Source organism: Myodes glareolus, chromosome 13 (genome assembly GCF_982192425.1).
Source record: "Myodes glareolus chromosome 13, mMyoGla1.1, whole genome shotgun sequence".
NCBI lineage: Eukaryota > Metazoa > Chordata > Mammalia > Rodentia > Cricetidae > Myodes > Myodes glareolus.
This window is the reverse complement of record NC_142038.1, coordinates 50,624,985-50,640,642: the sequence shown is the minus strand read 5'-3', so window position 1 is coordinate 50,640,642 and position 15,658 is coordinate 50,624,985. Positions and strand designations below refer to the sequence as shown.

Genomic DNA, 15,658 nt, shown 5'->3' with positions numbered 1-15,658 from the left:
GTGCAGACACTCTGGAATCAAACCAGCTGCTGAGTTCTTCAGGAACCCCTGCCACACCTGATCCTGCTGCTGCCACTCCCAAGTGCTCGGGTTCCAGGCATGGCTACGGTGTCAGGTTACTGGGTGTATTTCTAAAAGATAGTCATTATTTATTTTAATATCAGCCTTTTGAGACAATAAAATTCTTATGACATATAATTTATCCTCCTCTGTGTATGTGCACGGGGTGGTGTGTGGAGGCCAGAAGCTGATGGCAGGTGTCTTCCTTGATTGCTTCCTCATCTTTTTTATTTATTTATTTATTTATTTTGACAGCCAAATCTTCTTTATTGAAGGAATGGGTATCCAGGGTGGGTGGGCCTGGGGCCCCTCACTGCACAGCGTGTTCATTGGCACTGCCTCCAGAATCCTGTGGCTTCCTATCTGGACGCTCTGGAGGGCTGGAGAAGGGCTCAATGCGCAGTGCTTCAAAGGCATCATCCTCTCGAAAGGCCAGGCCCACTGTGGCTGGGGCCTGTGGCCCTGCTGTCTGGCTAGTGAAGCCACACTCGCCCAGAGTTTTTCCATCGTCAAGGAGCTGGTCATCCTTGTACAGCCGCTGCTCATCCGGCGGCCGCTTGAGGATGCCCTCAACGATGCACCTCAGCTTGAACACGGTATTCGACCCCTTGGCGTCCGTGAAGATGGTAGTCTTGTGGCGCCAGATTATGAGAAACACGTCCTAAGGATGGCGGTCCCGCATCAACGCCAGGCCGCAGCCCGGGCCTGGCCCCGGCGCACCCCCCTTTTTATTTATTTTTGTATTAGTTACTGTATTAGCTTTTCTCTTCTCTCTTACTGTAATAAAACACCATGACCAGAAACGATTGAAAGAAGAAATTTGGCTCATGGTGCAGAGGGCTAGAGTCTATAACGTTGGTGGTGGAGGGGTGAGGATGGGATGGCTACAAGAGTGGGAAAGCCCAGCAGTGGTGGCATACACCTTTAATCCAGACAGATCTCTGCAAGTTTGAGGCCAGCCTGGGCTACAAAGCGAGCTCTAGGACAGCCAGGGCTACACAGAGAAACCCTGTCCTGGAAAAAAAAAAAAATCAGTGGGAAGCTGACTGATCACATTTCTTCCGTATACAGGAAGCAAAAATAGAGAACTGGAAATGGCGCAAGGCTTTAAACCTTCAGATCTTACCACCAGCAGCATCCTTCCTCAAGCAAGGCTCTGCTTCCTAAAGGTTTCATAACCTCCCGAAACAACATCACTGCTCAGGGAGCAAGTGCTTCAAATATATAAGCCTAGCCTTGTGGTGGTGGCGCACACCTTCAATCCCAGCACTCGGGAGGCAGAGGCAGGCGGATCTCTGTGAATTCGAGGCCAGCCTGGACTACAAGAGCTAGTTCCAGGACAGGCTCCAAAGCTACAGAGAAACCCTACCTTGAAAAACCAAATATATATATATATATATATATATATATATATATATATATATATATATGTTATATGAGCCTATAGAGTGCATTCTTTTAAGCTGCCCCAGAGAGTTATTTAAATGTTTGTTTGTTTGTTTAGAGACAGCATTGAATTGAGTCTTGACTGGCCCAGAGCTCTCTATGTAGATCAGGTTGGCCTTAAATTTACAAAGATCTGCCTGACTCTATGTTCTGAGGGCTGGGATTAAAAACATAAACCACCATGCCTGGCTCGTCTATTTATTTATTTATTTCATTTATTTTGAGATAGGATATCTTAGTGGTCTACAGCTGTGAAGAGACACCACCATGACCATGGCAACTCATAGAACAAAACAAATCAAAACACGGTTTCTGAGGGTTGGTATATTATAGTGGTGAGAGCAGGCATGGTGCTTCCTGCCAGTGGCACACCTCCTTCAACAAGGCCACACTTCCAAGTCCACCCACTGGCAAACTAGCATTCAAATCTATGAGCCTTTGGAGGGGTCTATCACATTCAAACTACCACAGTCTCTCTGTATAGCCCTGGCTAGCTCAGAACTCACTACATAGACCAGGCTGGCCTCAGACTCACTGACCAGTCTGGCTATGTCCTCTGAGTACTGTGACAGCACACCTGGCTTTGTTTATTTTTGAGATGGTCTCTAACTGAACCTAAAGCTCATAAATTTAACTAGTTCAGCAAGCCCCAGAGACTTTTGTGTTTCTGACTCCCTAGCTTTGGTTTTTTAAAGGCGTATGCTGTTGTGGTCAGCTTTTTATGTGGGTACGAGGGTTCCAAACTCATGCTTGCATAACAAGTCACTGACTGAGCCATTCCTCTCCATATCCTTTGTAAATAGAGTCTCAGGATGTAGCCCAGGCTGGCCTCGAATTTGCGATATTCCACCCTAACACTGAGATTAAGTGTGCACCACTGTGCCTAGCTTACAATTTATCATATGAAGTTTCACTGGTTATTAGTATATTCTCAGATATGTTAACTCTCTCACCACAGTTAACTCGAACATCTCCATCACATGAAGGAATCTACCAGCTCCCTAATCCCATTGCACCCAGCTCAACCTCAACCCTCAACCCTTAGACCCCTTATCAGCTTTTTATTTCTACAGATTAGATTAGACATGGTATAGGCAAGATCATAACCCCCATCATCTTTTGAGTCTGGTTTCTTTCAAGGACCATACCGATGTCCGTGTTTACCCACGTTGTAGCATGGTTTCATGCCTTTTTCCTTCCCACAGCTGAAAATGTCCCATACAGGCCTCCGTCACCAACTGCCTGGAACCGAGGAGAATTTCACAGTCGGGTGCATCATCTCCTACAAAGCTGCACTCACTCCAGACACCAGACTCAGGCACAAGGTCTCTGAGCCGCCGTTGTCCCACCTGGTGACACTTCACTGTTTCTATGGCTCTCCCTCACAGAACTTGTAAAAGTCCTGCACTTACTGCAGCTAACAGAAACTTTTTTAAAAAAAGATTTGTTTATCTTTACGTGCATGAGTGTTTAGTCCTTATGTATGTATATACGTCATGTGTGTTTCTGGTGCCTTTGAGGGGCCATCAGAGGGCATTAGATTCCCCTGGGACTGGAGTAGAGATATGGGTCACCATATGGGTGCTGGGACCAGAACCTGGATCTTCCGCAAGAGCAGCAAATGAGCAGCCACCGAGCCATCTCTCCCTCCCCCAGTCACCAATTTTATGATACCAGATGAATGTTCTACAATTGAATTTTTATCTTGTTTCGGTTTGGTTTTTTGAGACATATTATTGCTTTGAAGCTTTGGTGCGCCTGGAACTCACTTCCTGACTCTGTCCTTCAAAGTTTGGGATCACGGATGTTTGCCAGACAGACTGGGGCCTAAAATTGAATTCAATCCGGACACTGTCTACCTGGAGTTAGTGACAGAGCTCACAAGTTTAAATGCAAAGTTTCTAGCCGATCGCTTTTAACTTAGATGCCAGCCACAAGTAAGTTCCCAGGATTTCTATCCTTCCGACTGACTTCAGGGTCAGTAATTCATTAGAGGGACTGGAAGTATAGCTCAGTGGTAAAGTGTATGCTCAGTACCAATACATAGCACCATTAATAATAATAGTTATAATATTAATAATAATAATAGAGGCTGGGGAGAGATGGCTCGTCGGTTAAGAGTATTTTCTCTCCTTATTTAAGCAAATGGTGTTTTTTGGGGGTTTTTTTGTTGTTGTTTTTGTTTTTTCTAGACAGGATTTCTCTGTGTAGCCCTGGCTATCCTGGAACTAGCTCTGAAACCCAGACTGGCTTCGAACTCACAGAGATCCACCTGCCTCTGCCTCCCAAGTGCTAGGATTAAAGGTGTGTGCCACCACCACCCTGCAAGCAAATGTTTTATGACTAACTTTGTTTCTTTATCTTAAAGATTTATTTTTATGTCTGATTTTTTTGCCTACATGTTTGTGTACCACGTGTATACCTGCTGTCCATGGAGGCCAAAACAGGGTATCCAATCCCCTGGAACTAGAGTTATGGATGGTTGTGAGCCACCATGTGGGTGCTGGGAACTGAACCTAGGTCCTCTGCAAGAGCAGCGAGTGTCACACCCAACAACCATTTCAGCTCCAGTTCTCTATATACCATCACTCTAAAGAAAGTATCAGCATGACATGTCCATTGGACATTAGAGTTATCTCTTTGCCTGCTATTTGAGCTGTAAAACTGATTCTTTTTTTCAAATATTTATTTATTTATTAAGTATACAATATTCTGGACTGGAGAGATGGCTCAGAGGTTAAGAGCACTGACTGCTCTTCCAAAAGTCCTGAGTTCAATTCCCAGCAACCACATGATGGCTCACACCCATTTGCAATGAGATCTGGTGCCCTCTTCTGGCCTGCAGCATACATGCAGGTAAAATGCTGTATACATAATTAATAAATAAATCTTTTTTTAAAAAAAAGCATTTAAAAAAAAGTATACAACATTCTGTCTGCATGTATGCCTGAAGGCCAGAAGAGGGCACCAGACCTCATTACAGATGGTTGTGTTCCACCATGTGGTTGCTGGGAATTGAACTCAGGATCTTTGGAAGAGCAGGCAGTGCTCTTAACCTCTGAACCATCTCTCCAGCCCCATAAAACTGATTCTTGTTCAAAAACAAAACAAAACAAAAAAACAGTACTGTTTGTTTCAATCATTTGCTGGTATTTTGAGTGAAAGAATTAGTGTTTTTTTTTCTTTTTTCTTTTTTTGCACTGAATGTGTAAAACCCAGCTAAAATAAATGTCTATTCCTGTCAGGATGTGTCAGGGCAAGACAGTGCAGAGACTCCTCTGTCTTCCATTTTTGTTGAGGCCATTTCATATTTAGCTAGAGTTTGAGCTCCTTGGTAGAGAATTCTGTGGAAAATTACCCAACTCTGTTTATGAATCTGAGGTCAAGACACCCCAACTAACTTCTCTTAGTTTCTGTAAAACCACCTGCTGTACAAAAACCTCCCCCTGCAGCTGCAGAACAAGATACCAGGGTGTGGGTTTTGCCTTTAAAAGCTTCTTGCTCAAAATGCTTGGGGCTACTCTTAGGTCCCTGAATACCTGAGTGAAGTTCCGGCAGCTGAAACACAGACTTCCCATTGGCTATAAACTGTGTCTGTGCGGTCACCTCCGGTAGGCTCCCTGTCACAAGGACAATAGTTATTGATGACCTTTTATTCCGCAAAGGGTGGATGAAAGGATGTCCATGTTGCTTCAGTGACCTGAAGGAGCTCTCACGGTGTCCCATGATGCAATGTCCAGTTCCTTTGTGTCTTGAACAACAAACTGGATAAGATGCTGTGTAGGAGTGAAAGTACAGATTCACTGAAAGTGAAAGTAAAATCCCAGGAATCATCCTGCAGGTTAGGAGCAGGCGCTGGCAAGGGTTCTTTCTGGGCTTCTTTCTGTTGTTGTTGTTGTTGTTGTTGCTTGTTTTTGTTCTTTTTTTTTTTTTTGATTTTTGAAACAGGATTTCTCTGTAGCTTTGGAGCCTCTGTTCTGGAACTAGCTCTTGTAGACCAGGCTGGCCTCGAACTCATAGAGATCCGCCTGCCTCTGCCTCCCAAGTGCTGGGATTAAAGGCGTGCGCCACCACCGCCCGACCTTTCTGAGCTTCTATTTAATGAATTTAGATGCATGGAGAGGCAGAGAAAATTATGGGAGCAGAGAAGGAATCTGGCTGAAGCCTCTGGACACCATAGAAACAAGAACTCCAGCACAATTAACAACTAACTGTGTCTCCCTGACTAGCGGCAAGCCTGCATTTCTCTGGAAACTCATCAGAAACTCAGTTTACAGGGAAAGAACATGTACTAATGTTTGGCCGGAAGCATCACCCCAGCCCCTGGCACCCATCTTGGGAACAGAGTAGGAAGCTCCATTTCAAGCCCCTTCCCCTGGGAGTTGCATTAGTCCGTACTCAACTTAGGGAAAGCCAAGCAGTGACCCCTCCCCAGGGAGGGTCAGGACCACTCCCACAGGCCATTTAGGCTCTCCCCCAGAAAATGAACATGAGCTCTCCCAGTTTCAAGTGGTCTCCCCTTCTCTCTCTTCCCCTCACTATGCTTTTTCCCGGGCCACCAGGGAACACTGCATTAAACATGGCCATCTTTTATTCGGTCTAATTTGGTCTGATTGGAATTATTTGCATCGGCGGAGAGACTCCTCTAACAAATATTCCTAGCATTAAACCCCACCTGCAACCCTACTGTCCTGGTGTAGCTTTATCGTAACTCTGGAGTCACCCTACAGTCTCACTCATGGTAAGAGAAAATAAAGTAAAATGTTTCTTAGCAACCATTTGAGATGTCACTTGAGAGCTAATAAAAGGATATACATAGTTAATGCTAACACAGATCATTGTGACTCTCCCTTGAGCCCGTAGCCACACTGGAATTAGGTCTTAGCTTCCTCCTGTCCCTTGGGAAACATGTGGGGACAACTTTCTGGGCACCCCTTTCTACCTTAGCTGTCCTGCTCAAGCTTTTAACTCAGCTTCAAACTGGAGAGGTCTGAAATTCTTTTCTGCTTTGAAGTCACCAATCTAGTTTGGCCTGAGTCAAGGTCCCTGAAAGAGCGGGAGAATTCCTCAGGCCACTGAGGGTGACAGGATAGACTTCATCTTTGTCTTTATCCTTGCCTGAAGGAGGGGTTTATTTCTGCAGGGGGCAGGGTAGGGGGAGTTCCCCCCTTACCTTGGTTGATAGCTGGGCACATATTGGAACATATATCCCATATGTCTGTAGTTTTGGAGCCTGTCCTGGAATTAGCTCTTGTAGACCAGGCTGGCCTCGAACTCACAGAGATCCACCAGACTCTGCCTCCCGAGTGCTGGGATTAAAGGCATGCGCCACCACAGCCTGGCCTATCCCATATATTTTAAACATATTTACATGCAATTATGCTGTGTAAACTGATGATGTGACTGCTCTACGGTGTGGTTAGGGAAGGGTTTTTTATAGAGATGAGAGGGAAAACAGCCAGGGACATCTGGAGGAGCCCAGAGCTGCGAGAGAAGGACACACACTGACCGTGGTCAGTGCTCTCTCTGTGAGAGGGGAGAAGAGCAGAGCGTAGAGAATAGAGAAGGAATAGGGCAAACAGTGAGACTGCGGGGCCTGGAAATGTGTAACAAGCACTCGGGAGTAGGGTCCGAGGGAGCCTGAAGGCTAGCATGGACCACGATCATGCAGATCGGTGCTACAGGTTATGGTCTTTGGAGAGCCCTGTGTTCCTTTCTCAGGAGGTAAGGGAAGTGGTTCCTGAGGAATGCTGGCTTTTATCCACCAGAAATCCTCCTGTAATCCTGCTGGAGCTCGTTTCTGGATATTTTTGGAGTTTGGGGAACTGGAATTTCCTTTAGACCTGACACAAACAAGAGATGACAAAAAGGGGTTTTCCCCTGACACTGCTTTTGGAACAGATGTTTGTGCCCAGTGTTCTCTCAGCCTTGTTCCTTCTCTCCAACCAGGAAGTGACTGGAACTAAATTACCCACTGGGAGGGAGGTGCTAGGTGTTGCCCAGCCTGAAGAGGTTGCTCCAGGGCATGGGGCTGTTTCTACACTTGCCAGTCTCTCTGCAGCCACTCATCCCTTGTCCCTAAGTTGTCACCTCAAGTGAACATGTTGGGAAGTTACTTCCAATTTTAGAGCCTTGTCCTACTAGGCTTCTTTCTATTTCTTTTTTTTCTACTAACTTATTTTTGTTTTATGAGCCGTGATTGGTGTCTCACCCACATGTGTGCCTGTGTGAGGGTTTCAATCCCCTGGAACTGGAATTGCAGAGAGTTGTGAGCTGCCATGTGGAAGAACAGCCAGTGTTCTTAACCGCTAAGCCCTCAATCCAGCATCTCATTCTACTGTCTACAGTCTACTTGACAGGGTTTCTCTGTGTATCTTTGTCCCGAAACTTGCTCTGTAGACCAGGATGGCCTCGAACTCATAGAGATCCACCTCTCTCTGCCCGAGTGCTGGGATTAAAGGTGTGCGCCACCACCATCAGGTTCCACCAGCTCTTAATGTAAACTCCTAACAGGTACTTCACACCGGCGATAATTTGTCTTATTAAGGGCACTTCTTTTCTCTACCTATCTCTCACCATCTCTCTTTTCTCCTCTCTCTCTCCCTCCCCCTCTTTTAAGAAAGAGTCTCCTGTAGCCTGTGCTGGTCTCCAACTCCACATAGATATGAGGTTGACCCTGAACGTCTGATCCTCCTTTCTACCTCCCAAGTGCTAGGATCACAGCTGAGGGTCACCCTGCTGGGTATATAAGGTGATAAAGATCAAACCCAGCGCTTTGAACATGCGATGAAAGCACACTACTAAATGAACTGTTTCTCCAGTAGTTTATCCTCTTCCTCTCTCCCTCCTTCCCTCCCCCCCCCCTCTCTCCCCTCCCACCCTTGTAATAAATCTAGGGACCTGCCCTGTCACCTGGGTACCCTGTCCCTTTAAGAGACAAGCCCTGCCCACTCCCAATCCCTCCTTTCCTGCCTCCACTCCATGTCTTTCAGCTTCTACTTAAAATTTAAAAAAAATATTTTATGTGTCTGAATGTGTATTACGTGAGCACGCGTGAGTTGCAGATGGTATGAGCCACTGTGTGGATCTAGGAACTGAACCTGAGGCCCCTGTAAGAGCAGCAAGTGTTCTTAACCACTTAACCAACTCTCCAATCCCAACTTCAGCTTCTGTTTTATACTCATCAAAACCAACAAGATCGTGTAGATTTCGGCAATCTCTTTGGTCTCCGTTTAGTATACCCATTTAATATGGCCTGGGGGCAGGGGTTATATTCCTTCTGTTTTACAGTACCAGGGAGGGGAAACATCTCCAGTTGGGTATATGACTCCTCAAATGCTGTTAGCGAAAAGAGATGTTACTCACACACAAATTCTGCTCAGATGTACCTATTTCACTTATTTGTTTCTTTCACTTGAAACAGGGTCTCACCACATAGCCAGGCTGGTCTGGTCTTGAACTTGCAATCTTCCTGCCTCTGTCTTCTCAGTGCTGAGATCACAAATACAAGTCAAAATATAAATGTTGGTGGGCTTTGTTGCCCTTTGCCAAGGTGTAGACCAGACTAGCTTTCCCCTGCCTCCTGAACATTGAAATTGAAGACATGGGTCATGGGAAGAAGATTCAGGGGTTAAAAGCGGTTGATGCTCTTGCAGAGGACTCTAGTTCTGTTCCTAGCCCCATCACAATCAGCCACAACCCCAGCTTCAGGGAATCCTGCAGGGCACCAGGCATGTACATGGTGCACATATATACATGAAGGCATACATACATACATACATACATACATACATACAAAATGAATCTTAAAAAAAAGAGTGTATTATCACATCCAGGAAAACATAGTGAGCTTTTTGTTTGTTTGAGGTTTAGGGTTTTGGTGCTTTTTTGTTTTGTTTGTGTGTTTTTTTGTTTTTTTTCGAGTTTGAGATAGGGTTTCTCTGTCTCTATGTAGCCTTCACTGTCCTGAGTCTCACAGCTGTGGAATAATCCTTTTGTACATGTGAATATGGGTTGCTGTCACTGTTAATAAAGAATTGATTGATCAATAGCTTGGCAAGAAGAGATTAGGCGGGAGAGCCAAACTGAGCTAAGGTGGGCATGAAGAAGGCTGGAGTCACCAGTGAGATGCAGAAGAAGCAGGAGATGAACATGCCATGCTAAAAAAAAAAAAAGGTGGTAGGGAGCAGATAAGAAGTGTGGGTTATTTTAAGTTGTAAGAGCTAGCTAGTAACAAGCCTAAGTTATTGGTAAGTTATTGGCCGATCATTTATAATTAATAATAAGTCTCCATGTGGTTATTTGGGAACTGGCTGATGGGACAGAGAAAGTCCTTCAGCATCTCACAGTGTAGACCTGGCTGGCTTCAAACTCAAGAAGATCTGTCTCACTTGCCTCTGTCCCCTAAGTGCTAGGATCAAAGGCGTGAGGCACCACATCAGATGATAACAACGTTTTCAGATGATAACAACGTTTTCACCCACACCACGGTCTTTCTTTCATCAACTCTTGCAGCTCTAACCTTAGCCTGCATTATGATGGCAACACGTTTTAGTTTATATATGTTAGGCAAGGAAAGTGTTCCCATTCAAACGTATATGTATTCCCAGAAGCTACAAAGATAAAGGAGAAAACAACAATTTCTTATGCAATCTGTTAAACAGTCCACTTCCATCCTTTAATTCCACCCGTCTGCCTTTGTATATGGTCTTGATCTGATTGTGGTCTCCACTAGGGCTTCATTAAGGGGATGCTATCACAAAGATGGCTCCAATATCAGAAAGTCCACCAAATGTCTCTTTTCCACTCCCTAGCTGCCTTCCTCATTCATGGTCATCCTCTGTGCTGGCAGCAGGAACAGAGAGAGTTGAACTGAAGGTCTCTGGGGCTTTGTTTCCAGTCCAGGTGATCATTCAGGTCAGGCTTCTTGAATTCTTCCAAATAAAGGTAAAGAGAGCCCATTGAGAGAGCAACACAAGCAGCTCCAGTTCCATCTGTTCTGTTCTTTCTGGAGCAGGAAGGAAGATGGGGAACATTAAGGGGCTGGGGCTGGAAAAGAAAAGAAACTCCTTATCCTGGAATCTTAGTTTTTATTTTCTGCTGGCTGAGAATCAAGACAAATATTTATTATGTAACATAACTGGCAAAGTTCAAGTTCCCTTCCAAGATGGGGCATGTTTTCCTAAAGCCACTGTTACCAGAGTCTTTAGAGACAAAGCGTGGACCGTGAGAGTGCCAACAGGCTGGGCATGGCCATTCATTCTCAACAGGCCAGCCAGCCAGACATATAATAGTGAAAAGCAGAGGGAAGAACGTTTATTCAACGATGCCACATTAGAGAGAAGAACCAATAAAAGTCCTAGTGACCACCGACCAAGTTCATCTTGACGTTCTGACCTGGGGTTTGGTTTAAACAGAAGGTAAAAGGAATGTCTAACTAAGCAGCCGTGCCCAAGGTACAGTTGGTCCTAGCGCTAATGCACCTTTGTCTGGGCTGCAGTGCATCCTGAAACGGGGTCTAGCAAGCTGTCAAAGGCATGGTGGTGCACACCTTTAATCCCAACACTTGGGAGAGGCAGGCAGATCTCTGTGAGTTTGAGGCCAGTCTGTTCTACAGTGCAAGTTCCAGGACAGCCAAAGCGACACAGAGAAACTCTGTCCCCCCAAACAAAAAAACAAAACAAAACAAAAATAAAAACAAAAAAACAAAAAACAAAACCCAAAACTTTGTGAACCTCCTCCCTAAGAGAACTTTCTCCTTTCTCCTCTGGCTGGCATCAGCCCCAGCCTTTCTCTTTGCCCAACAGGAGATCCCTAGGCTAGGAGTGTTGGGAGGGGGTGGGAATTCCAGTTTGTTCAGGCCCCATTGTTTCAATAACCTGAAAGCCAAAGGGAGGGGCATAAATGTCTCTTTAGAATATTTTGACTGGCAGGATGATTGCAACATCTCAAATAAGAAAGTTAAAAAATAACAAACTTACTTAGAGCCAGAGTGTCTGTGGTTTACTTGTTATTGTTCTTCTCTCTAAGTCTCAACAATGAGTCTCATAAAACATCCCACAATCTAATTTATAAAAGGAAAACCTTTGGGAAGGCTCAGTGGTTTAGAGGACCTGGGGTTCAATCACCAGCACCCACAAGGCAGCTCAGAACCGTATGTAACTCTAGTTTCCGAGAGTCCAACACCTTCTCACAGACATACATTCGGACAAAACACCAATGCTCCTAAAACAAAAATAAATGAGTTTTTTTAAAAAGCAAAAATCCTTCAACATAAGACAAACAAGGGCTTTTGCTATCGCTTAGTACTAGAGTGTTTTCCTAGTGTGTTCAAGATTCATTTGATACCCAGCACCACAAACACTTTACATCCCTGAATTGACTTTGATGGGTGTAGTGGTAGTTTGTGTTTCTTAAGCCAACACTTGGAAAGCAGAAGTCAGGGGATCAAAGCCAGGCCCAGGGACACAGTGTGATTGAGGGGGCAGTATAGAAACCACAAAAATAACTATGCAACAGTTAGGGAAGGTTTTTTCTTTTTTCTTTTTTTCTTTTTTATCATAGGTAAGAGAGAGAATAGCGAGGCATCTGGGGAGTCAGGGAATGGGGAGGAGCAGAGAGGAAAGGCAGAGAAAGGAACAGTCTGCTGATTGCCAGGGCTTTCTCCAGGGCATAGAGAGGGGAGCAGAAATGTCAGCAAAGTCCTGCCGGTTCTATGGGGCTCTACTGAGATGGGAGGAGGGCAGTTTAGCTGGAACAGGCTAGGATCGATCATGGGGTTCTATTCTGTTGGAGGCTTGCGTGAGTTAATGAAGAACTAGATTTGAGTTAATAAAACAGAGTTCGAGTTAATAAAAAACTAGACAATGGCTCCAGAGGTTCGGGGAAGAGGGTGGGACCAGGTAAGAAAGTAAGGCTTTTACTGGCAAACAGAAACCCACTTTACAAGGTTTCTGAAGAATGTCAAGAGTTTCCCGGGTCAGAGTTCAGTCTGAGCTGAACCCAAACTGTCATTTTGGTAGATTGAGACCTAACACATTTCTAGGCTATATGAGAACTGTCTCAAAAGCGAGGGAGAGAGGGGGAGAGAGAGAGAGAAGAGAGAGAGAGGCAGATAACCTTGTATATTTTTTACCTTTCCACCCCAACTTTAAACTTTGCTTATTATTTAAACCTTGTTATAAATTACACCATTTAAACAATTAACTTAAAAAGCCACAAAATCATCTACGTAGCCAAAATGATGCCTGAGGAAGACTCTCCTTCTTGAGAAGCCCATGCTTCAGGTTTCCTAATTCAACCCCTTTCCTTCCTCTGACAGCTGCCTACACTTAATCCTGAAGCGACCTTATTATCCCTTCTCTCTGAGTAATCAACTCACTAACTGTGCTCTACTCTGATTTGCCCTAAAGGCAAGGATCTGACCTCATAAGACTGAAGGTCACGAAAGATGACCCCCCCTCCTGTTCTACAGCTTTCTAGGCTTCTGATAATTCAATTTTATTTTATTTTTTTTCCTAGTTTTTTTTTTTTTTTTGAAACAGGGTTTCTCTGTGTAGCCCTGGCTGTCCTGAAACTTGCTCTGTAGATCAGGCTGGCCTCAAGCTCAGAGATCCACATGTCTCTGCCTCCGAAGTGCTGGGATTAAGGACTTAAGGAGTGTGTTACCATCAATTAGCTGACAATTTCATTTTATTAATAACGGTTTAAAGATAGTTTCTTTGACCCTCTTTGTTTTCCATTCTTTTTTTTTTTTTTTTTTTAATTCTCTTCAGACTCAGGCTCTTTGCTGTTAGGTCAGTCAGCATCTAAGTAACTCACCTTCAGAAGCTTCACCAATGTGTTCCTTCAGTGAAACTCTGAGATGGAAGACCGAAGCTCAAACCACCAGATGACAGCAGGTCCCATTTCCCCCTCATTTTAGTCATTAACAGGTGACAACCATGAGATTGTGTACTTAGCTTTAATTTCTTTAATTTGTTTATACTTTCACTTTTTTCTTTTTTGCATTTGTTTGTTTGTTTTGTTGTTGCTGTTTTGTTTTTTGTTTTGTTTTGTTTTTTTGAGGCAGGGTTTCTCAGTGTAACAGCCTTAGCTGTCCTGGAACTAGCTCTTGCAGACCAGGTTGGCCTTGAACTCACAGAGATCCACCTGCCTCCGCCTCCCGAGTGCTAGTGCTAGGATTAAAGGTGTGCGCCACCACCGCCTGGCTAATTTCACTTCTTACATTGTATGTGTATGCGTGCTCTTAGGTACAGGTTGTGCCAAAGCCTGTGGAGGCAGAGGATGGAAACGCTGGGTCAGGAATGCGTCTGCCACCTTTGAGACAGGGTCTTTCACTGAGTTGGAACTCATCAGTTAGCTTTTTCTTGTTGGTCAGGGAGCCCTAGGGATCTGCCCGTCTCTGCCCCCACACCACTGGGGTTTTAATTGCATGTCCTCATGCCTGGCATTTACGAGGGTGTCAGGAATCGAGGACCTAGAACCCCGTGTTGCAAGATGAGCACTCTGTCATCTGAGATCTCCTCCCACCCCAAGTTTAAATTTTCCCAACTCCTCACAAGTTGGATTGGTAATTTCTAAATTCCACTTACGATTCTATTTCTAGTAACTGAACACACAGCAATTTGCTGCTCCCCCGTGCTAGGGTGAGGACGGCGGCAGCCTGCCCAGGAAATCACAGTTCCTCATTTTCCTCCCTTTGGTCTCTCTCTTCACAGATCAGACAGAGCGGGCTCTGCTCACAGCTTCAGTCACCTCAGGTCAGCTGTGGCCAGGAAACAGTAAATGGAAAATTCCAGAAATCATTCGTAAGTTCTCAGTCCCCCCCCCCCCCCCCCCGCACCATTGTGTGATGAAACTTGGTGCTGTCCCATCCAGTCCTGACTAGATGTGACTCATTCCTTCACTCAGGATATTGGCACCATACACCACTACATCTTGGTCACTTGTTCGTCAGAGCCAAGTTGTGAAGCACAGTGACTGCGCTTGCTACAACTGTTCTATAACACACTATCATTGGTAGTGTCTTCCTCTGCCTGATTTTAAAGTCAGACTTACTCATTTTATTTTATGTGTGTTTTGCCTCCATGTGCATATGTGCACACACACACACACACACACACACACGTCTCCGGGTGCTTAGAGGGTGCTCACCACAAGTCAGAACAGCTCCCCTAGAACTGGAGTTACAGGTGGTTGTGAAGTACCGTATGGGTGCTGGGAATTGAACCCAGGTCCCCTTCAAGAGCAACAAGTGCTTCAAACCACTGAACCTTCTCCCCAGCTCCTCCTATGCCCAATTTATCAACTAAACCCAGAATTCTCCTCTTTCTACCACTTGAGTCCTGTGGGTTACAAGCTTGTGACGCTGGGTCCAGTTTACACTGTGCTAAGAACCAATCCAGAGCTTTCTGCCTGCTAGGCAAGTGCTTGGCCAACTGAGCCATATCCTGGCCCTGTGAGAATTTGCTGTTATTGTGTTTTGAGACAAACTGGTCTAGAACTCGCTGCCTAGCCTTGGATTAGCTTGAACTATTTTTACATCCCTAGATCTTCCTGTTTTCTTTCCTAGGTGAGGGGATTACAGGCACAACATAGGCCTGGCTGTCCTGGAACTCACCATTTAGTCCAGGCTGGCCTCAGACTCACAGGGATCCGCCTGCCTCTGCGTCCCAAGTGCTGGGATTGAAGGCGAGCACCATTACACTACGCTCAGCTCTTCTGACTTTTTATTATGGCAAACATATGCCATGTAAAATTTGCCACTTGATCATGTTTGAATGAATCGATGTTGAACTGGTGTTTATATTGAGGTGAAGACCCAATACAGTGTAATGTGGTGACTTTATTTAACTTCACAAAGTCATGGAGCTGTCACCATTGTTAAGACTGCTTTCCACCACTCCAAATAGAAACTATGCTTTTGTCAAGTAATAACTTTTCCATCTACCCTGCTTCTGGCCTCTGGTAACTTTGAAACTCTCTAATTACTGTCTAATTATTTTTTATCTTCTAAATGTTTAATGTAAGTAGAGCTGCACCATGTTTGTCCTTTGGGGTGTGTCTTATTTCACCTGGCATATTTGTTTTCAAGGTTCAGCTTTGTTGTAGCACAGATCAGAACCCCACTGTTTTCAGTTGCTGGGTAATA

At 44.9% G+C, this 15,658-nt stretch overlaps 1 protein-coding gene across 1 annotated transcript; it reads right to left on the bottom strand.

Moving 5' to 3' along the window:
* Window positions 1-370: 370 nt before the first annotated feature.
* LOC125405702 (elongin-B-like) lies at window positions 371-5,232 on the bottom strand. The gene is made up of 3 exons (XM_087896272.1): window positions 4,975-5,232; window positions 3,276-3,365; window positions 371-721 (listed from the first exon to the last, which is right to left on the bottom strand). The coding sequence occupies exons 1-3, from the start codon at window positions 5,230-5,232 to the stop codon at window positions 371-373; spliced, it is 699 nt and encodes a 232-aa protein (XP_087752398.1).
* Between the last annotated feature and the right edge of the window lie 10,426 nt (window positions 5,233-15,658).